The sequence below is a fragment of the Canis lupus genome, chromosome 25, assembly GCF_011100685.1.
Source record: "Canis lupus familiaris isolate Mischka breed German Shepherd chromosome 25, alternate assembly UU_Cfam_GSD_1.0, whole genome shotgun sequence".
NCBI lineage: Eukaryota > Metazoa > Chordata > Mammalia > Carnivora > Canidae > Canis > Canis lupus.
The window spans coordinates 7,547,332-7,571,036 of NC_049246.1; the positions used below are offsets into that span (position 1 = coordinate 7,547,332).

The window sequence follows — 23,705 nt, forward strand, 5'->3', positions numbered from 1 at the left end:
ATCTCTAATGAATAAATAAATAAAATCTTAAAAAAAAAAAAAAATACAAGGGACAAGTACAAGAGAAGAGATCATACAAAAGAGATTTCTCAACAGAATTGTGGCAGATGTATGACATTCCAAGATAGAATTTCCAATGTCCAAGGTAGAAGAGCCAGGAAAACATTTAGAAATTCAATTTCCAAGGTAGAAAAGCAATTCAAGGCACCAAGCAATGAGAAAGGTACAGATGAAGAATGCAGCTGGAAATATGAGGAATGGTTCAAAGTACATATAAAGTAATTAAACCCCTAGATTCTTCAGAGCTATCTTTTAGCTAACTACAAAAAATATACAGTTTATAGCAATACAGGCCTACCTCAAGAAGCAAGAAAAATCTCAAATAAACAACCTAACTTTAGAGAGCTAGAAAAAGCCCAAACCCAGCAAAAGGAAGGAAATAATAAAGATTGGAACAGAAATAAATGATATAGATACTAAAAAACAATAGAACAGATCAATGAAAACAAGAGTTGGTGGTTCTTTGAAACAATTAACAAAATTGATAAACCTCTAGCATTAAAAAAAAAAAAGAAGAAGAAGAAAAAAAGAGAGAGAGGACCCAAATAAAATCATTAATGAAAGAGGAGAAATAACAACCAACGCCACAGAAATACAAACAGAATATTATGAAAACCCATATGCCAACAATTTGGACAACTTAGAAGAAATGGATAAACTCCTGGAAACATATAGCCTACCAAAACTGAAGCATGAAGAAATAGAAAATTTGAACTGATCGATTAACAGCAATGAAATTGAATCAGTAATCAAAAAGCTCCCCAAAAAATAAAAGTCCAGGACCAGACAGCTTCATAGGCAAATTCTACCAAAGATTTAAAGAAGAGATAATACCTATTCTTCTTAAACTATCTCAAAAAATAGAAGATGAAGGAAAGCTTCCAAATTCATTCTATGAGGCCAGTGTTACCCTGATACCAACCAGATAAAAACATCACAAAAAAAGAATACTACAGGTCAGTATATCTCATGAGCATAGATGCAAAAAAATCCTGAACAAAATACTAACTAACTGAATCCAACAATATATTAAAAAAATCATACATCACAATGAAGTGTGAGTATTTCTGGGATAGAAAGAAGGGTGGTTCAATATTCACAAAATAACATGATAAATCAGATCAATAAAAGAAAGGGTAAAAATCACACCATCGGGGGTGCCTGGGGTCTCAGTTGGTTAAGTGTCTACCTTTGGCTCCTGTCATGATTCCAGGGTCCTGATATTGAGCCCCACAGTGGGCTCCCTATTCAGAAGAAGTCTACTTCCCTCTCCCGTCTCTCTCTCTCTCTCTCTCTCAAATTAATAAAAATCTTTAAAAATAATCATATCTCAACAGATGCAGAAAAATCATGTGACAAAGTACAAGATCCATTCATGATAAAAATCTTCTGCAAAGTAGGTCTAGAGGAACATACCTCAGATAAAGGCCTTATATGAAAAACCCGCAGCCAACATTATACTGGTGATGAAAAATTGAGAGCTTTCCTCCCAAGATCAGGTACAAGACAAGGATATCTACTTCCACTGCTTTTATTCAAAATAGTACTAGAAGTCCTAGCCACAGCAATCAGACAACATACAAAAATAATAGGCATCCAAATGGATAAGGAAGAAGCAAAACTTTCACTATCTGATAAAATGATACTACACATAGAAAACTCTAATGACTCCACCAAAAACCTACAGAACTGATAAATGTAGTCAGTAAAGTCAATAGGAACAAAAATCAATGTATAGAAATCTGTTGCATTCCTATATACTAATAATAAAGCAGTAGAAAGTGAAATTAAGGAAACAATCCCATTTAAAACTGCACCAAAAGCCATAAAATATCTAAGAATAAACTTAAAGAGGTAAAAGACCTATACTCTAAAAACTAAAAACACTGATGAATTCAAGAGGACACAAAGAAATGGAAAGACAAAAAAAAAAAAAAAAAAAAAAAGAAATGGAAAGACATTCCATGCTTGTGAGTTGGAAGAACAAATATTGTTAAGATGTTTATACCATCCAAAGCATCTACAGATTTTTTTTAAAAAGATTTATTTATTTATTTTTGATAGAGAGAAGGAGAGAGAGAGAGAGAGGCAGAGACACAACACGGGAGGAGGGAGAAGCAGGCTCCATGCCGGGAGCCCGACGCGGGACTCGATCCCGGGACTCCAGGATCGTGCCCTGGGTCAAAGGCAGGCGCTAAACCGCTGAGCCACCCAGGGATCCCTGCAACTACAGATTTAAAGCAATTCCTTTCAAAATACCAACAGCATTTTTCACAAAACTAAAACAAACAATCCTAAAATTTGTATGAGTCAGAAAAGACCTCAACTAGCCAAAGATATCTTGAAAAAGAAAAAAAAGCAAACCAGGAGGTATTCCAATTCTGGACTTCAAGTTATATTACAAAATGGCAGTAATACCACCATTTGCTTCAACATGGATGGAAATGGAGAGTATTATGCTGAGTAAAGTACATCAATCAGAGAAGGACAAACATTATATGGTTTCATTCATTTGGGGAATACAAAAAATAGTGAAAGGGGATATAGGGGAAAGGAGAGAAAATGAGTGGGAAATATCAGTGAGGGTGACAGAACATGAGAGACTCCTAACTCTGGGAAATGAACAAGGGGTGGTGGAAAGGGAGGTGGGCAGGGGGTTGGGGTGACTGGGTGATGGGCACTGATGGGGCACTTGACGAGATGAGCCCCGGGTGTTATGCTATATGTTGGCAAATTGAACTCCAATAAAAAAAAATTTTTTAAAAACCCAAAAAACCAAAACGGCAGTAATTAAAACAGTATGGTCTGGCCTAAAAATAAACAGAGATCAATGGAACATAAAACTCAGCAATAAACCTACATTTACATGACTGATGTTTGACAAAGGAGAAATGAATATCCATTGGAGAAAAAGATAGTTTCTTCAACAAATCGAGTTGGAAATACTGGACAGCTACATTGCAAAAGAAGGAAGCTAGACCACTTTCTTTCACCAAACACAAAAACTCAAAATGGATTAAAGACTTAAATGTGAGACCTGAAACCACATAAATCCCTGAAGAGAGTACAGTTAGTAATTTCTCTAACATTGGTCATGACAACATTTTTCTAGATGTCTCAACGTAAGGGAAACAAAAGTAAAAATAAACTACTGAGATTACATCAAAATTAAAAGCTTCTCCACAGCAAAGAAAAGAACCAACAAAACTAAAAGACAACCTAGAAAAGGGAAGAAGATAATGGCAAACGACATATCTGATAAAGAGTTAGTACCCAAAATATATAAAGAACTGATACAACTCTACACCAAAAACTCCTCAAATAATCAAATTAAATAATGGACAGGAGACATTAACAGACATTTCTCCAAAGAAGAGAAATGGATAGTCAAATGAACATGAAAAGATGCTCAACATCACACATCATCAGGGAAATGCAAGTCAAAATTATAATGAGGTACCATCTCACACCTGTCAGAATGGCTAAAATCAACAACATAAGAAACCACAAGTGTTGACGAGGATATGGAGAAAGGGAAAACCTCTCGCACTGTTAGCGGGAATGCAAACTGGTGCGGCCACTCTGGAAAACATTACGGAGTTTCCTCAGAGAATTAAAAATAGAACTACCCTTCAAGCCAGTAATTGCACTACTGGGTACTTTACCCAAAGAACAGAAAAACACCAATTCAAAGGGATCACGCACCTCTATTTCAATATTATTTATATACACTAGCCAAACTAAGGAAAAAGCCTAAGTGTCCATCAATAGATGGATAAAGAAGAGCTGATATATATATATATATATATAATTATTCTGCCACAAAAAAGAATGAAATCTTGTCATTTGCAACAACATGGATAAAGCCAGAGAATATAATGCTACATGAAATCAGTCAGAAAGACAACCATATGATCTCACTCATGTGTGGAATTTAAGAAAACAAATGAGCAAAGGAAAAAAGAGAGAGAGAGAGAGAGAGAGACAAACCAAGACACAAACTCAAATACAGGGAACAAACTGATGGTTACCAAAGGGAGGTGAGTGAGGGGGTGGGTGAAATAAGTGATGGGGATTAAAGAAAAAATAAATAAAATGTGCCAAGAAGTTGAAAAGTAGGAGATCATACAACATAACAACATAAATGTTTCATAAAAAAAGAGAAACTAGATACTATCATTGGGTAAACATTCAAACATTCCAAACAATGGTAAGGACTAAAAAAGTTATTGATGAAAGTATTCACATCTAAAATATATTTTAGATAGCTATAAAAAATCAAAACATCTATTATTTAGCTAACAGTAAATTTTGCATTAAAGTTCTTCTGACTATGGGAAAATTACTTAAGTTTTTAATACTTTAAAAAAGATTCAGAATGTATATAAAACTACTACAAATCAACAAGTAAAACTAGCCAATTTTTAAAAAGATGGATTTAAATTTAAACACACACTACACAAAAAATATCAATATGCACATAAAAAGATGCTCAATCTCATTAGTCATCAGGAGAATGCAAGGTAAAACCACAACAAAACAGCAAAACCTATGAGAATGACTGTAATCAAAAAGATTTATGATACAAAATGTTGACAAGAATGCTGAAGAACTGGAACTCTCCAACATTTCTAGTACAAGTGGAAAACAGTATAGCTAATATGGAGAACTTAAGTCATTTCTTATAAAATTAAACATGTATCTACCCTATGACCAGCAATTTTACTCTTAAGTAGTTACAAAGAGAAATAAAAGCATAAATCCATAGAAACACTTATAACAATATTCACAATAATCTTAATTGCCCCAAATCAAAAACCCGCATACCCATCAAACAAAAAAGTGGATAAACAAATTATTGTGTATTCATACAACAGAATACCACTCAATAATAAAAAAGAATAAAGTAATAATAATTACTGGAGTCCCAAAGACACCAGCAACTAGACTTCTAAACTCTCGATAGGATACTCCTCAGTGGGGAATCTGACTAGTTGAAGAAAAGTATTTAAGCTAAAGGTTTTCAAACAAACAGCCTACCCTGATGACCCTAAAGTGAAGTTCAGAGTCAACAATCTCATCTATACATTCAGGGCTTTCTAAACAGCTCTTTATTTAGTCCCCCACTCTTAACTATGAGCAGAGAGCTATGGATTGTCAAGCATTTGAGGAAAGCCTCTAACATGGAAAATACAGACAAAAACAAGTAAAAGGTAAGAAAACTAAGTTAGCTAAAATAAACATTTAGTAGGGAAAAAAAACTCTCCAAGATACTAACACTCATTTTCTCAGAGACTAGTGCATCAATTAACACAGGAATAGAATGTTAAGTAAAAGGAACATCCAGGGGAAAAGAGGAGAAGGAAGAGAAAGCAGAAACACACAGAGAGAAGGAAAGGAGAGGGAGGGAAGGCAAAAGAGGGAAGAACAGATCCTCTAAAGATCCATGGTATACAGCAGAAGCTCAAAGAGCATGCAGTTCAAATTCAGATGTGAGTGGGCAGACAGAAGGTTCCAGGCAGGATATCTTACCCCGCAAAAGGATGAAAATGAGAAATACCTGTTTAAACCTGACTGGTAGAAACTTAACAAAACCTGAAAAGCATTACTATGACAATCTATTGTTAAAAATATTATGAAAGAATAGAACTTAATTATTTTATCCAAAGAAACCCGGAAGTATTAAGATTTAAGAAGCAATCATAAGCAAAGACTGCTAAAAAAATCATTTAAGGGATCCCTGGGTGGCGCAGCGGTTTGGCGCCTGCCTTTGGCCCAGGGCGCGATCCTGGAGACCCGGGATCAAATCCCATGTCAGGCTCCCGGTGCATGGAGCCTGCTTCTCCCTCTGCCTGTGTCTCTGCCTCTCTCTCTCTTTCTCTTTGTGACTATCATAAATAAATAAAAATTTTAAAAAAAATTCTAGATCTATTTTAAAAAACAAAATAAAAAATAAATAAAAAATAAAAATTTACAAGTTGGTAAAGTTTTATAAAGAGCAAATAACTAATAACAACATAAAAGAAGGGAAGAGAACATGCAGAGTTAAAACTTTCAAGGTTCCTTGATTGCTCAGAAAGAAGCTAGAATTCTGATTAATTTTATAGATTTCATTAATCAATTTTGCAGTTAAAGTGCGAAAGAGAATATTAACTTCCAAACCCACAGAGGAAAAAGGAAAAATGAGAAGAAAATTAATCAATTACGCAGAAAAGAGGGAATGGCAGGAGGGGGGGTAGGGAGCAAGAAGCATGGAAAATAAAAAACATAAGATAGTAGGAATAAGTTCCACTCTATCAAATTCAAATGATACCATTTCAATAAAATTTTTAAAACACATAACAATATCATATATAATTTATGGACAAAGACACGTGATGTAGAAAGAAAAACAAATTTGGATGCAGACCAAATTTAGTGGAGTGGCTACCCTGTGCAGAAATAAGAATACTTTATGAGAGGCATTTCAACTACATCTACGATTTATTTTGTTTAATCTCTTAAGCAATTATAGCAAAATGCTAACATTTCTGAAGAAGACATAGTGGCTATTATAGTCATCTGTATTTTCTGAATGATTTCCTAATTAAAAATATTAATAGAGGAGCAATATTCAGATACAGAATATCCTTATTTCTACAAATATAAAAAATTCTGAAATGCCTTATAACTTAAACAGATTTCAGAAAAGTTACTTCCTATTTAACATAGTTAGTTTACAAATTAATGACTCTTACCTAAGTTCTCAAAACATGAAAGAATAGTAAAGAACATCAAAGTCAAGACCCGTTCAAATCCAAATGCCTGAAATATCTTCAGAGATGTTCTAAAACTAAAAAACTATTATGATTTCTGGTAAGCTTTTTATAGGTGCTTCTAGACTAAAAGGCATAGGAGTAAAAATTCTAGCTTCACAAAGTAACTTCCAATGATGAATTGAAAGATGACTTTATCCACCACAATAACCAAAAAAGGGGATTTTTTTCCCCATATACATAAAACTGATTTTTTTCATCAAAGAACATCTATTTGTTATTATGGGTATATAATACCTGTTAAGTCCTTTGCTAAATCAGGATGGTTCATGAGACAATGACTAGCAAACTTCACGCATTCCAGACGGATTGGTACATGGATGTCATTAAACCTGATAAAATATAAAGGCACAGAATGATCTTTAAAATTAGAGAAACAGGGTAGGTGTTTAACCTACACTCAATTTATATTTCTCTAGTTAAAAGAAAAAAAAAACAATTTATGTAGAATTCAAAGTGAAGCTAGATTATTTCAACAAACTTCTGATATTTATTTATGAATGCTTTGGAATGTCTATTAAATTAGAGGACAACCTCCTGCAAGAACTATGTACTTTTAAGGAGCATGTAAAAACAATACACATTTGGCTTAAGCACAAAAATTAGAATGACAAGATTTTTCCTATAAATATTATTTCAAATATATCTACTTATACAAGCATATGTGTGTACATAGATGATACATTATATAAATCCCAAGCTGTGCCTGAAAAGAAAACCTTTCCTCAAAGTATTGTTTCTTAAATGTAGGGCATTCACAAAAGTATGCTTTAATCTTGCACTAAATCCCTTATTATTTTACATGAATCTAAAACTGATGCAAATTAAGTCCTATGCAGTTAACTATCAGATTACATTTCCACTAATACCAAAGCCAATTTTTACATGAAGAAGTAAATACCTTAGTATATACCTCTAAAATACTAAAACTCTTTGAAAGATAGGTCATTTAAGTATCTTTTAATCTTCTATTCCTCCTCCATCTTTTTTTCCTTATAATTTATTTAGTAAAGCAATTGTTCTGTGTTTGTGTATGTAGTGCTTTTCCAGTTTAGATTTTGCTAATCTGTATTATCCTGATTTCAATTAATAGGATCCCTTCTCTCCTAAATCTTACAAATTGATAGTCAGTTCTAGACACTTAATCATATCCAGATTCACTGTTTTAGCAAGACTATTTCATAGATGGAAACCTGTTCCTCCATCATTAAAGCACATGACGTATAATATAGTTATCTCTAAACCATTGATGTTGAAAGCCCATATATATATTAGTTCATCCAGGACTACAAAACAGTGATTTTTTTAAAAAATCTTATTAAGTAACAAGAACATCAAAGTGAAGTGAGAGTTTTCCACTCAATATTTTCATGTCTAATTCTGCAATATCAAAAGGCTTCCGAAATCTCCTATCACCCAATACTATAACAAAATTAGTACTATAAATGAGGGGAAAAAAAAGAGGTCTTCAAAGTGAGCACCAAATTATTCACAGAATTAGGGGAAAAAATGCTCTATGAGGTATACTCAAAAAAGAAGTTGTGACATCTAGGCTATTATCTCATATAAAGTTTCCAGAGTGCTTTGAATCTAAGTATTCAAATACTTTGAATCTAAGTATTCCCTATGTACTTTTCCATTTTTCAACTAAACATGAACCATTTAACCATTATAAATAAATTTAAATAAGACCTCTTTAAAAATATTCTAAAGCTCCTTAAATTTGATAATAATCTGAATTTCAGTTTTAGGTTAATTTTAAAAGGAAAGGAAAAATTACTATGTACTAGAAATGTGACATAAATGTTAACCTACAAATTGGATCTAGGTAATCCCATTCCTGATTAAAGGTATAGTTTTTACTTAGACATTTACTATATTTTTGTTTTATCAAAGGAAAGTAGACTTTAAATTGAGAGTATATTAAACATATCAAGTATTCTGTTCTACTACCCAAGAACTTTCCATTGTATTTAAATGAAAAAAATCTAGAAGTCAAACTCAAAATCACAAGGGGCTAAAATCTGTTTATTTGTTTAATGCACCTCGCCAAATATTATTGAGCTACGTAAGAGATAAGAAATCAGATTAAGAATTTAACAATTAGCATTTATAAAAGCTTATACTCCACTTAACAAATTAGAAAAATAAGACCAAAAGAGACTGAATTGAAATAAACATTGACATTTCTAGTATTAAGATGGAAAAAGGTTATAACATACAAATATTTCAATATAAAAAGAAGAGTTAATAAGAGTTTTTAAAATCCTATTTATGTATGACTAACTGCATTATTTGTTTTGAGAAAAATTTAAGCAGAGGAAAAAAATTCCTTATTTTCTGGGTCAAGGTAGGTTTCAGCAAGGGCACTTTAAGTGGTTTTAATATATTCAAAGTCAGGGATACCTTTAGAGATGCAATGAAAGGAACTATTCTCATAGAAAAGAGAAATATACAAACACTCAAACAACACTTGCAAACAAATTCAGGTTTGTGGACATTAAAAGCATATAAAGAATCCAGGTTATCACTTCCTTTAAAAGAGAAACATACAAAAGAGATTAGGAGGAAGAACATATGTATCATTTATTTTATTCATTCTGTGGATACCCCTGTCCTTACAACATCTCACAATGATTTATTTTCAGTTGGGACGAATTACTGCTATGTAATAACACATTTTAATTTCATGATTATACTTTGAGATAGCTTTTTAAACATATCATTTTTCAAAAATTACTAAGAGCAAAATAAGATTAGAAAAAGGGAAATTCTAAATACGGTCAATCAGTACCAACACTCAAAAATTTCAAAATATAAAACATTTCATTTTTATAATTTCAGGAAAATATTATAGGTGGCATTTTTAAATAATATAAACATTTATTACTTTTAAACAGGACACCAAAATCATATACCTGCCCAAGTAACATTGCCAAAGTGGTTTGTTTTGAGAAGCCAATTCTGAATCCTTTGCTCCAAACATTTTTGCCAGTAGTTTAACAACTTGTAGGCGTTCCTCATTATCATTGCTCTAAAACAAAACCAAATAGCTTTAAAACCATCAGGTAGATATATTCGTAATAATTTCCCCATGATTTTCCTCATCTCCCAATTCCACAGAAAAATTTTCATGAACTCCAGATGAAAAAGTATGCATAAAAATGTTCAATATACTATGCAAAAAATAAATGCTCCCTTAAGTGTGCTAATCATCTCATTAAGCAGTACTTCAGACATGATAATACATCCCAAAGTTCAATTAAACTTTAGAGGCCCCTCTTACAATTGAAGCTTATTTTCATTCACAGTCAAATTCAAAAACTAACTACATCAAACCTATGCAGACCCTTGAAAAACTGTGGTTTTTAAAGATAGACATGAAGAGGTCAGGCCTACAGTAAAGAGAAAATTCTGTATTTTTGTATTGTTTATATAATATAGAAATAAATATGTGATGTTGCCCAAAAGGAGAATCCACTCACCTACACATACCAGATTCATAATGGAGTTCAACATGATGAAACCTTGCACACATAAAAACTAATTTCTGTTTTATTTACTCTATTCTGGGTAGCATGGAGACAAGTCAATTTTATTACTGATTTTGGTACCTTCAACAGATGACACAATGGTTAAATGATTGAGCCAGCCACAATACTACACCTGACCATAAAATGTGACCGTATCAAAAAAAACACTAATACTCAAATGACACTGTACACTTTTAATTTTTAAATTTTAAGCCAATGCCTCAGCCTAGCATTAAGAGCTCCCATAATATGACCTAACTCAAAAAAAAAAAAAAAAATATGACCTAACTCATCTCTATCATAATTTCTCTTTTCTCACACTATTCCTCTAAATAATACTTTTCAACCTGGAGGTACATCAGAATGACCTCTAAATGTGCGTGCGCGCGCACACACACGCGCACACACGCGCGCACACAGAGGAATATTACTCAGCCATCAAAAAGAATGAAATTTTGCCATTTGTAATAATGTGAATGGCGCTAGAGTGTGTAATACTAAGTGAAATAAGTCAGATAAAGGCAAATACTATATGATTTCACTCATAAATGGAATTTAGGAAATAAAACAGATGAACATTTGGGAAGAGGGAAACAACCATAAGAAACTCTTAATGATAAGAACAAGCTGAGGGTTAATGGAGGGATAGGCTAGACAGGTGGTGAGTATTAAAGAGGGCACCTGTTAGGATGAGTGCTGGGTATTATATGCAGGTGATGAATCACTAAATTCTACTCCTGAAATCAGTATTACACTATTATGTTAACTAGAATTTAAATAAAAATTTGGAGAAAAAATAAATAACAATTAAAAAAAAAAAACACCCCAAACCTGACAACCTGGACTCTACTGCCAAAAATTCTGATCGAAACAACTCCTCTGGTTTAATGCCTGGACATCTGTTTGTTTACTCCGGCTCCGTAGGTAAAGATTCTAATATACAGCCAGGTATGATTTAAACTTACTTCATGTCACTTCCCAACTAAAATTATTTGTGTTCCATAAATTCACCCAGCACCTTTCTACCTCTATATGCTTCTATAGCTGTTTCCTTTGTTTCACTGTATGCTGTTTATCTTTGAGGACACTTACAATATCTGGTCTCTTATTAAATCTGAATTATTTTCCTCTTCTATACTAGATGTTAAATTTGCTGGAAACAGAGATGATGATTCCTTATTTTTATATTTCTTATGGTATTCAATATTTGTATTAAAGAGTATCAGACCAACAAAAAAAATAAAAGTATGACTGCCTTCTGCCTCATCAAAATTGCTAACTACAGGGGAAAACATGGGGCAGGCAGGCCAGTGAATCAAGTGACTCATTTGAGAAATACACCAAAAATACGCCTCAGAATAAAAGGAGAGTAAGCATTTGCTAGTTTTGTTGGGTATCCACACTACAAATATGGATGGTTTATTTTCTTGTTTTGAAAGGGAGAAATCAAAATTTTTACAAATAAGAAATACAACACAGAAATCATTTAAGAATTTCTCTGGGTAGTACATCAAGTTGCATCAAAGATTATTAATTATAACCAGCTTTATTTAATCTTCCTGTAATAATCTGAAAGAGCAAAGAATATTCCCCACCCAAATCTACAAATGAAACTTAATCTTATGGTATAATTTAATGTCAAAGCAATAGGAACACACTACCAAAACATTCCAGAGAACCATGTAAAAAAGCAATGGAGCTTTCAACACAGGCATAAGATAATATGCACATAGGGAAAATACTTCACAATATGTGGATAATAGACCCTAAACTATTTTTATGACTTAATCAAGGAGTCTTGGGAACCATTATAAACTGTACCTTGAAAAGAAGCTTGATGTACCACTAGACCTCAGAAGTTAGTCACAATCTACAATTTAATTATCTGAAGGAAATTAATTATCTGGAAATTATCTGAAGGAAAATATCATCATTAATTAAGTAGCTACTATCAGTTAGGCACCATACCTGGTACTGCAGACAAATAAGTAAGGTACAAACATGTAAATAATTAAAAATAATACACCACCACATCCGTAACATTCAGCTAAAACTACCAGAAAAATTAAAGAGTCACAAATAATGCTCTTTGCTAATCTGGCTGACAGAACCATAACGCTTTTAGAATAGTTACCTTTAGTTTAAATTCAAGTTGGGGTAAAACTGAGAGCAGCAAATGACTATCAATATTATAGAGCTCCAAAATTAAGTCAAAGACATGTTCTGACAAATCGCTGATAGATGTTTTCCCAAGCATCAGAACCTGATTAAAAAACTTTTGAGAAAGAAAACTTATCATTAATAGAAACACCATAGATAAAATAAATTTTCTAAAATCTTATCATTCAATTAAATTATTATTTTATACACAGTTAAACTAAGGTTATCAAAACATTTTCTAACAGTAGGTGGAAAACAACTACAGGCTAATTCACCCTGTACATGAAATTGATCTTATCCATAATAATAGATAATTTGTACCTATATTATCGATTAGCTTATCAATCAACACTCTGCCTACCAAATACACTTTTTTTCCATTATGGTACTTACTATATTTTATCCTGTAATACAGTTATACTTGTGTACATACCTTAATTTCATGACATCAAAGGTTAAATTCTCATTCAGGCTGAAAATAAAATGGCTTTGTTTCCATTCACAAATTTTCTCCTGTTTAAAAACAGTAAATCTAACCTTTCCTTAACAAGACCACAATAATCCTTTCCAATCTGGCCTCCCTGCCATGTGATGTAAAGAGGATGCCATCCTCTTTACCAGTCTGGAGAAACCACATTTGAAAATTTTAAAAATTAAAAAAAAAATTCCCTGGGCTAACTTCTTACAAATTCCATAAATAACAGTTATTTAACACTTCTAAAAAGGCAAGGACCAAGTCAGTCTTCTCCACTGTATAGTAAGAGTCTAGCATAGTTTCTGACATAGCATAGGTGCCCAAAATATATATGCAACTGATACTATAAGTAAAACAATCTATGCTCTCCATAACGGTTTATAACCTAGCAGAAGAGGCAGAGAGTTGATTAAAGTATTTCTTCCAAAAAGCATTAGTCTTTTATTTACAAATGGGGTACCGATTTTCACACTACAAATTTAATTCTTTTATAATAATTGCCTCCTAATGAAAGCAGTATGGGTAACTTAAAAGTCAGCAAGAAATTCTACCTTAGGTTTAAATGGTCAACTTTATTTAAAAATTGTTTTCACATTAAAAAACACATTCGCTACAATCACTCCAAGCATTATTAACTCCAACTTACAGATGCAAAAGCTGAGGCTAGCAAGATTAAGCAATTTAAAACTTGTGATTAAAACATTCTTAGGGGGCACCAGGTGGCTGAGGTGGTTAAGGGTCTGACTCCTCTGATTTTGGCTCAGGCCATGATCTCAGGCTCATGAGATGGAGCCCCACACTGTGGAGCCTGCCTAAGATTCTCTCCCCGCCCCTCCCCACCTGCTTGCTTGCACGTGCGCACACTCTTTGTCTCTTTCTCAAAAAAAAAAAGTTCTGATAAAAAAATTATCAATAAGTGATCCATGCAGATAATTTCTTAAAATATTACTAAATATTTTTTGTTTTTGATAGTTTGACCTTTTTAAAAAAGACATACACATTTTTAACTTGTCAACTGTCAAATTTTATTTTGAAAGAATAACCTATAACACCACAATAATTTAAGTCCTAAATATGTAAGAATTACTATCTATAAAAAACAAACTTGAATGTGTCTATATCATATCCCTAATAGTGAAAAAGACATAAGTACAAAAGAGACAGAAATGTGGTATTACCTCAGTATCCTACCTGTATTTTTGCTTGCTAATTCTCTATTAGAAAGACAAATAAATAATGGCTACTATATGTACAAGTCTCAAAAAGCTGAGATTTTAATATTGTATTCATTTTTATCCTACAAGACAATTAAGTTTACTAGAAAGTAATTTTACATGTGGTTATAGAAGTTTGAGGTAGAGAAGTAAGATGTATAAAGGATCAAAAGAGGGAAAAAAGCAATTCTTAATGATTTCTTAGCTAATCATCAAATAAAGGAACAAGAAAACAAGATAAAACAATGGAAAAAGTACTAGGAATAAACATACAATTGAAAGTGTGCTCAGACCATTCTCCTAATCTTGTGCCTCTCATCCCCCAGCTTCTGATAAAGATACCACAAGAAAGTATGGAGAGAGCAGCTCCACTTCTGCAAGCAAGAACTAAGAACAGGCAATTAATATAAGGTACTAGTGATAGGGAATGTAAACACCTGAGATTGCTAAAAGTATTTCTCTTGTCCTTTTTTTTTTTTTTTAGTTCTTATTAATAATTATTTTCAAACATAACCATATGTTGAGAGAATAGAATAGTAAAATAAACCATCACCTAGCTCCAATAAATACCATAATTCTATTTTGGGACTTTTTATTTTTATTATCTGGTCAAATATTTATTTCCCCAATTCAAAAAAGATACTAAGCAAACAGTGATACTTGCTTTCTTTTTGGCCAGAAAAAAAGGCATCAAAAAAGTGTTCCCCTAAAAAACATGTGGCTTGGTAATGCCAATTTAAATAAATGACCACCAGGAGGAGCTCACCTAGTGTGTCTAATGGGCCATGAAGATGGTCATTCAGATGCACTTGAAGCAAAAGAAAAGGGAAGGCTCATTAATCACACACAGACTGCTTAAGTCTGGGTCTACTCACTTCAAACGCTATTAGGTCAATAATGAAAAAACTCAACCCACTCAATCCAACTAATTTAACTCTGGCTAATACCCAAGACTTACAAAACTTGCAGAAATCATTATTTAGAATTCCCTGCCAGTTTGGAGCTATTAAGATAGATTACATAATTTGATTGCCCAGCTTCTGGAAGTTCACCTTCCAAAACAATTTCCTTACAAATCAAATACACTTTGACACCAAGTCATCTTGTGTTTAGAATTATTTAAGGCCATAAGTCAGAAACAAAACCTGGGATTTACCAAGATCGTGTTCTATAAAGTTTGTTACTTTTTCAAAGCACATCATTTCATGATGTATTTCATATATTGACTTCATTTTTTTATATACTACAGGAAATATGTTTCTTCAATAAATCCTCAGGAAAATTAAATACGTGATTATAAATGAGTTTCTCACTTCTTTTCAAGGGACAGATTTACATCCTTTACATATTTGAAGTTGGGTGAAAGTGGAAAAAGAAAGTAGAGAAAACTGCTAAAAAAAAAATTCCAGGGATCCCTGGGTGGCGCAGCGGTTTGGCGCCTGCCTTTGGCCCAGGGCGCGATCCTGGAGACCCGGGATCGAATCCCACGTCGGGCTCCCGGCATGGAGCCTGCTTCTCCCTCTGCCTGTGTCTCTGCCTCTCTCTCTCTCTCTCTCTGTGACTATCATAAAAAAAAAAAAAAAAAAAAAAAATCCAGAGGCCAACATTAACACCATGTTCCATATTTATTCACATGGAATGTATTCACATGAGTGGTGCCCTCTTGAGTTGTGCAACTCAACAGAACTGGAGAGAAAATAAAACCCAAAATAAGCATTTTATCAGTGAATCTATCGGCTAAAATACATTTCTTCTGAAAAACAGCTAAAAGATGGGTCGATCATAAATAAGCAGATTGGGATGATACTGAAAGGGCTCATTTCATCTCAATTCTTCCTCTTTCTCAGAAAAGGTTGATGTATATGAAATCTATCCCCAGGGACAATAAGATAGACAACTGTCACCAAATTGCTGCCATTCATACTTGCCTTCAACTTTACAAAGCCCTGGTATTAGTTCTTATCTATTTCTTGTACAAATCAACTTAATCTCCAAAAAGCTGTACATTCCCTGAATAATGAAAAGTTCCATATATTTTATCTAATTACATTTAGCTCTATTTGTAACATGGAAACAAACAGAAAGATATCTTGCTAATGAAAATAAAAGCTATTTTAGTTCCCAGGCAATGTGAAAGCAGCAAACGAATGAACAAACTGAGTGCTATCCTTCCATAAAATATTAAACAAGAATAATTTTAAGGAGAAAGAAAATATGTTACTTAATGATTAAAACAGAACAAAATTCAAAAGTATGTACTACTTGCTGAAATTTTGCTTCTAGCGATCTTTAAAATTATGGCTAATCCTTCTGACAATTACAAGAAAAACTTACATTGGTAATATATGGTTCAATAGCTTGAGCTGTCCTCTTCAGTAAAGCCTTTGCCAAATCATATGCTTGCTTGTTCAAATTCTGAAAAACATAAACAATATCTGTATATATCTCTAACCATGAAAAACAAAATATTACCTGTATTCAAAAATCTACTCCTGAGTAAATAAATGAGAAAACTAAGACTCAATTATAATAAAAGAAAAAGCAAAGTTATTTTTCTTCTTTTAAGACTAACTGGTCTACTTAGATCATACATCCCTTCCAAGAAAGGATAATTACATTCTCTATCTCATTCATAGCATAGGGTAAATCACATTTAGAAAAGACCAATAAATGTTTATTAGAAGAGGAGAAAGGAAATAGTCATTCGAAACCTAGTCCCCAAGTCAAATCAGTTCAGCTGAGTACAAATACAAGCTGTATTACTCCAGGTCCAGAACCACCAAAACATCATGAGAGAGTGAATGGAGTTCTAATGTGAACAGAAATGGGGGCCCAGATGTGGGGAAAGACAAGAGTTTGGGACAGCTATGGGACAGCAGATTTACTCAAGCACATCTAAGAGCACATATAAGGTCAAAGGTAAAACAAGAAACATCAAACAATAAAATATGAAAAGACAAAGGTACAAGAAAGAAATTCTGATGGGATGCCTGGGTGACACAGCAGTTAAGCGTCTGCCTTCCACTCAGGTCGTGATCCTGGAATCCCGGGATCGAGTCCCACATCCAGCTCCCTGTTTCTCCCTCTGCTTATGTCTCTGCCTCTGTCTCTCATGAATAAATAAATAAAATCTTTAAAAAAAAATTCTGATGACAGAAACAACGCCAAAGATCTAAAAGAGAACAAATAAAGGAATTTATTTAAATTCCGATTTAAATATATTACAGAAAACAGGTACGCTGTTAGATACCTTGAAACTCACATTCTTAGATTTACCTACATTGATGCTTCTATGGAATTATTTCATTTCTATCTGCTCTTTAGTATTTTACTGCATAATACAGCTTATTTACTCCTTCTCCTAACTATGACCATTAAAAATTGTATGTCTTGTACATGCTTCCCTGTGCATATAAAAAATAATTTTCTTATATTCTACCTCTGCCATTTTTCACATGGGCTGTTTTGTTCCTATTTATTTGCAGAGTTTCTCTATAAATTCTACAAACTAAACCTTTGTTCCTTGTAGGTATAACGTCTCTTAGGTCTGTACTTGTTTTTTCACAATGTTTACTGTACCTGAGAGAAGTTTTTAGACGAAAAACTAATGTAATCAAATACATCAATATTTTTCTATTTGACTTGTGCTACCTCTTTTTTTTGTTTGTTTGTTTTTTTGTTTTAAAGAAATTCTCTTCAAGACGCCTGGGTGGCTCAGCAGTTGAGTGTCTGCCTTCGGCTCAGGGTGTGATCCTGGAGTCCCGGGGATCAAGTCCCATATTAGGCCCCCTGTATGCAGCCTGCTTCTCCCTCTGCGGGTCTCTCTTGAATAAATAAGTAAACGTTTAAAAAAAAAAAAAAGAAAAGAAAAGAAAAATTCTCCTCCACAATGAGATTTCAATGTCGCTTTATAATTTCAAATAAAAATTTAAAGATTTGTTTTTCAGATTTAGATCTTTATTCCATCTGTAATTTATATTTATGTATCGTGTAAAATAATTATATTATTTTCCATATGGTTATTTTTTTTTTAAGATTTTATTTATGTATCCATGAGAGAGAGAGAGAGAGAGAGAGAGAGAGAGAGAGAGGCAGAAACACAGGCAGAGGCTCCATGCGGGGAGCCCAACCCGGGTCTCCAGGACCACACTCTGGGCTGAAGGCGGTGCTAAACCGATGCCCACCCGGGCTGCCCTTCCATATGGTTATTAACCGTCCTAAAACCAGTCATTAAATAGTCCATTATTCCCTCGAGTGACCTATAATACCCATACTCTCAAGTTTCTATATAACTCTGCATCCATTTGTAAATTCTCCATTACTTCCATATATCCCTTTGTCTATTAACTGCCTCATTACAAAGAATTATAGAAGCAGTGTCTTAACACCAGGTGGTAGAATAAGTCCCCACTTTCTATTCCTCTTCAAAAATGGTTAGCTATTATTGGCCATTTGCTCTTCAGTGTGAATTTTTTTTTTTTAGGTTTATTTATTTGCTCATGAGAGATACAGAGAAAGAGGCAGAGACACAGGCAGAGGGAAAAACTGGCTCCCCATTGGGAGACTGACAGGGGACTCAATCCCAGGACCCAGGAATCACACCCTGAGCCTAAGGCAGACCCTCAAAACACTGAGGCACCAGGCACCCTTTCAATATGAATTTTAAAATCAGTTTGGGAAATCAACCACAAACATTCAAATCTTCTATTTTGACTGAATTATCTATTAGCATGCAGAAATCTGACATCATGATACTGAGTCTTCCATCCCATAAATATAATAAATCATGCAGTATATTTAAGTCTTTATATTTTTTGGTCAATTATAATGATTTTCACCATAAAGCTGCATATTTTTGTGAAATTCTAAACAGCTCAAGTCTTTGTTAAAGCTACAAATTAATTAAAGTATACCAACAGCTTTTCATATATTGAACTTACATCTAGCAATCTTGCAGACTTTTATTTGTTCTAGAAATTTAACTGTATGTGGCTTTGTGTTTTCTGCAGTTATATGCAAATAAGTTCAGTTTATTTCTTCTTTCTAGTCCTTATATCTTTTATTTATCTCACTTTATTCCACTAACTTAAGACCTTTAATTAATGCTGATTAGGAATGACGGTGTTAAAAAAAAAAAAAAATGACAGTGTTGCCTTTTTGCTGAGTAAAAGCGTTCCTAAACTTCAAAGAAAACACTTCAACATTTCACCATTTAGTATCTCACATAACCTAATCACTTTAAGGAAGTTTCTATTTCAAATCTGCTAAGAAGTTTTATCATAAATTACACTGAAATTTATCAAACTTGTTCTATATAGATATTTTTTCTTTGATCTGTTACATAAATATCTTAGTTTGTTAATATTTTCTCATGTTAACCCACCCTTATATTCCTAAAATAAAGCCAATTTGCTTATTCCCAACATTAGTTTACACTATTCCAAACGTTATTATGTTCAATTTATGTGATTATAATTTCAAGTTAGTCTATTTTTCTTACTTGCTTGGTTTTGTCTAGTTTCCCTATGAAGATTATATTCCACTCATACAGTGAATTGTGGGACATTTTTTCCTTTTCTATAATCTGAAAAAGTTTGCTTGTTATTAGGATTGTGATGCTATTTAAACGATTAGTAGATATCTCCTGATATTCAGGTTAAGTTCTTCTGTAATAGGTTTGTGTTCTACTGTTGTTGCTCTTCTCATGGCTGCTATTGTTGTTTGGGAGGAAGAGATTTTATTCATTGTATGGATAGAGTATTTAAAACCAATTAGAATTCTTTTGCTGGTTAAAGGTTACTCAAGATTTTCTCTGGAGACAAATTTGAAGTTATATTTTCTAGAAATTTCTTTTACCTAATTCCAAGAATATTACCATAAAATATTCTTCATGGAATTATCTTTTTATCTTTTTAATGTCTGCCATTCCCATTTCATTCTAAAAGTATATATTGATACCATCTCCTTTTTCTGATTCAACTTGCCAAGGATTTGCTTAATATTTTTCAAATTGCAAGGTTTGAGTTTTTATGAAATGTCATTATATTTTGTTTTATTGAATTCTGTACTTCATTCTTTTCTTCCTTACATATTCTGTATATTCAGGTATTTTTTTTAACTTCTTGAATTAGACACTTAATAAAATTAGATTTAAAAAATATTTTATGTCATATCCCACGTTTTAATATGTATCAATTATCACTTCTAAATACCTTATAATTGTAAATATGATTTATTCTTTTGATAGATTAATTGTGGTTGCTGTAGGTCTGTTTTTGTTTAAAATCTTCAATATTCTTACAAAATGCTCATCTACTTAATTTACAATCACCGGAAAAAGTGTTAAAATGGCCCATCAAATTGTGAGTTTCTTTCTCCTTAATATTCTTTCAATATATATACATTATATATTTGAGCCTATGTACATGCAAGTTGGAATATCTTCCTGAGATTAAACCCTTTATCCTTCTACAAATACCTTCTTTACCCAGTAAAGACTATTACATCTAATATCAGTACAAGCTGCTTCAGTTTTCTTTCAGTTAGAACATTCCTGGCAATCTTTTTCCCATCCTTTTAAAGCTCTGAATCTTTTGTGACAGTATTTTGTTCTTATCTCTTATTGAACAGCTGGATTATTTTCGATCAAATCTGACAATCTGTTTTAAGTAGTAAACTTAAACCATTTACATTTATTGTAATTCTGAAAAATTTAATATGAATATTTCAAGTTAGAAGTTAATCAGTAGCTCTATAATGCTGCTCACCACCAAGATTAGATCACTCATTAACTCCATTAAGCCACTCCTTTTTTTAATTTTTTTTAACATCTTATTTATTTATTCATGAGAGACACAGAGAGTCAGAGACAAAAGCAGTGTGAGAAGCAGGCTCCCCATGGGGAGCCTAATGCAAGACTCAATCCCAAAACCCCGGGATCACAACCCTAGCCAAAGGCAGACGCTCAACCACTAAGCCATCCCTCCATTAAGCCATTTAATCCTATATGTTATTTGTAACCAGTAGTTCAGGACCATTTTGTTAACATCTCTTTAAATAATTGTTATAATTATTATTGTTACTATTTTCTTATAGATCAATTCTTATTTAAAGCATTTCTTCACCATTATTTCTTCTTCTTTCATTCAATTTCCATTCCAGTAGGAATCTACTGACAAGTGAATATTTAAAGTCAATTTCACTCAAATTGAATATGCAACTACACACACATATACACACAAATGCACAATTATTTTATCTTAGCACTTCAGAAATACAGTTCCATTATCTTCTGGCATCTATCCTTGCTACTGAGAAGTGAACAATCAGTTTAATCACTATTCCTTGGTGAGAGGGGTCTACACCTTTTCCTGCTGGGTGCTTTTAGATTATTTCTGGTTTGGCAATCTATAAATTCTCCAGGATGTTCCTGGACTGAGATTTATTTTTATTTATTCCTTTCATGACACTTTTGCTACCTAACTCATAAATTCAGGCTTTTCATCAGTTCTGGGACATTTTAAGCAAATTTCTATTTAAACATTTCTTCTCCATTTTCTGTTCTGAAATCACTACTAAATATACTGGTCCTTTTCATTCTACTTTTCATGTCTCAGTATATTTTATGTTCTTTATCTCACTTTATCTGTATACTTTCCTCTGCTATGTCTCTCAGATCTCTAAATATCAATAGAGATCTTAATTTCAATGGCCATTTCTCATTTCTACTTTTTCCCTAAACTTCTCCTTTCATGTATCTAGCTATCATGTTTTTAACTCCTGTTTTTATGGGTTTGATCTCTTTAAGCATAGGTGATCTTTCATTCCCTTAAGGGCATTATTTTTATCTAATAAATATATTAACTGAATTTTTAAAGCTATTTGCAGTATCTGGCTTTCTGCACTAATGAACTATTTCCTTTAAGAGTTTGGAAATACTATGAGGTCATGTTCATTGAAGCATTATTTCTGTGAATGTCATGTATCTGTAAACTTAGATTGTATCTTGCCAGAAAGGTGTTCAATTTGCACAAATCTTTATACTGAGTGGCCCCTCTCTCTAAGCTCTCTCTTTTCTCTCTTTGACAGAAACACTCGTTTCCAACTGTTTCCTGGAGAGTCAGAAAGAAAGAAACGCACAAACACACATCTTGAGTAATATCACCCAGGGAAGAAACACTATCATCAACATATTCTTTGATTACAAATTAGGAGAGACTTCTCTTTTAATTTCATCCCACCTCTCCATCTACACTACTGCTGTCTTTCACTTAAGGCTCTAATTGGTTTTAGCATCTCCTGACATAAAGTTATAGGACAGCATCTAAGTAGCTATCACTCCCAAAACATATCCTATACAAAACTGAGTTATTACAGATATTTTATTACATCAACTACACCTATTTAATTAGTAATTTTAAGTGCACCATATTTAACTTAACATTCAACATAACTAATATTAATAAAACAGATTCTCAAAAACTAAGGTTAAAGCAGGAAAAAGTATATTTAGAACATAAGCACAAACTCTTCACCTTAATATTAAAGGACTTTAGACATATTTCAGTATATACTACTACTTACCTTATGGGCAGGTACCAGATTTACCAAAACTGTATCCAAAAGCTCCTGAGATACTGTATCACCTTCACAAATAATAGAACTCATGAGGTCTACCATGTGCATATGAACTTTCTGATTGTGGCCATTGCTAAAATTTAAAACAGGTATTTTATTTACAGTGTACAGGATTTAATCATAACATGGTACTGACAAACACTACACTTCCTAAAACATGATACTAGAATATTAATTAATCAAATTCATGTATTTATTTAAAGTTTCCTTCTCTCCCAAATCTTATAGTATCCAAAATACATTTTTAAACTACATTTCCTGGATTACTATTCCCTAATTTTAGTCTGTTTCACAATCAGAAGTCACTAAATCAAGTATCATCTTTAGTTTTACCTTAAATTCAGAAATCAAATTGCTTTGTATTCTAATAGATAAAATTAAATATACAACAACTATTTACATGAACTAAGGAGTAATATTTAATAAAAAGATAAAAATATAAAATACAAAAATATTTTCATAATGGCTATAGATTGCCTTCTGCCACACTTTTGTATAACTTAGAAAACTGATATACTATTCATTTTTAAGTCTCTTAAAATAATGTTAATAAGTTACAACTCTTAGCCTTCCAAATATTCATCATAACAGTTTATGCATATTCGCCTATAAATTCTAAATTCTTTATATTTAAAAAAAATGACATGCCTTGTAAAATAAACTTACTTTATAACTGAAAATAATGTTCTGTATAATTGCGTAAAAATTTCATTGCTATCTTCCAACTCAAAGCAAATGTTATACGACTTGACCCAAGCAATGTTCTAAAAATAAGCAAAAATAAATAAATAAATAAACACTTTAATTAGTG

At 32.6% G+C, this 23,705-nt stretch overlaps 1 protein-coding gene across 10 annotated transcripts in view; it reads right to left on the reverse strand.

The window, feature by feature from the left end:
• Positions 1–23,705, reverse strand: part of PDS5B (PDS5 cohesin associated factor B) — a 180,031-nt gene that overhangs the window by 88,400 nt on the left and 67,926 nt on the right. For all 10 annotated transcript variants that reach the window (XR_005378358.1, XR_005378359.1, XR_005378360.1 and 7 more), the window contains exons 5-10: positions 23,561–23,658; positions 22,841–22,967; positions 16,592–16,672; positions 12,543–12,683; positions 9,794–9,909; positions 7,113–7,207 (exon numbers count right to left, since the gene is read on the reverse strand). Coding sequence is in view for 7 of the 10 variants with exons in the window: in XM_038573312.1 (XP_038429240.1) it covers positions 7,113–7,207; positions 9,794–9,909; positions 12,543–12,683; positions 16,592–16,672; positions 22,841–22,967; positions 23,561–23,658 (658 nt within the window). In the remaining 3 variants the exon portion in view is untranslated. The remainder of the gene's footprint in view (positions 1–7,112; positions 7,208–9,793; positions 9,910–12,542; positions 12,684–16,591; positions 16,673–22,840; positions 22,968–23,560; positions 23,659–23,705) is intronic.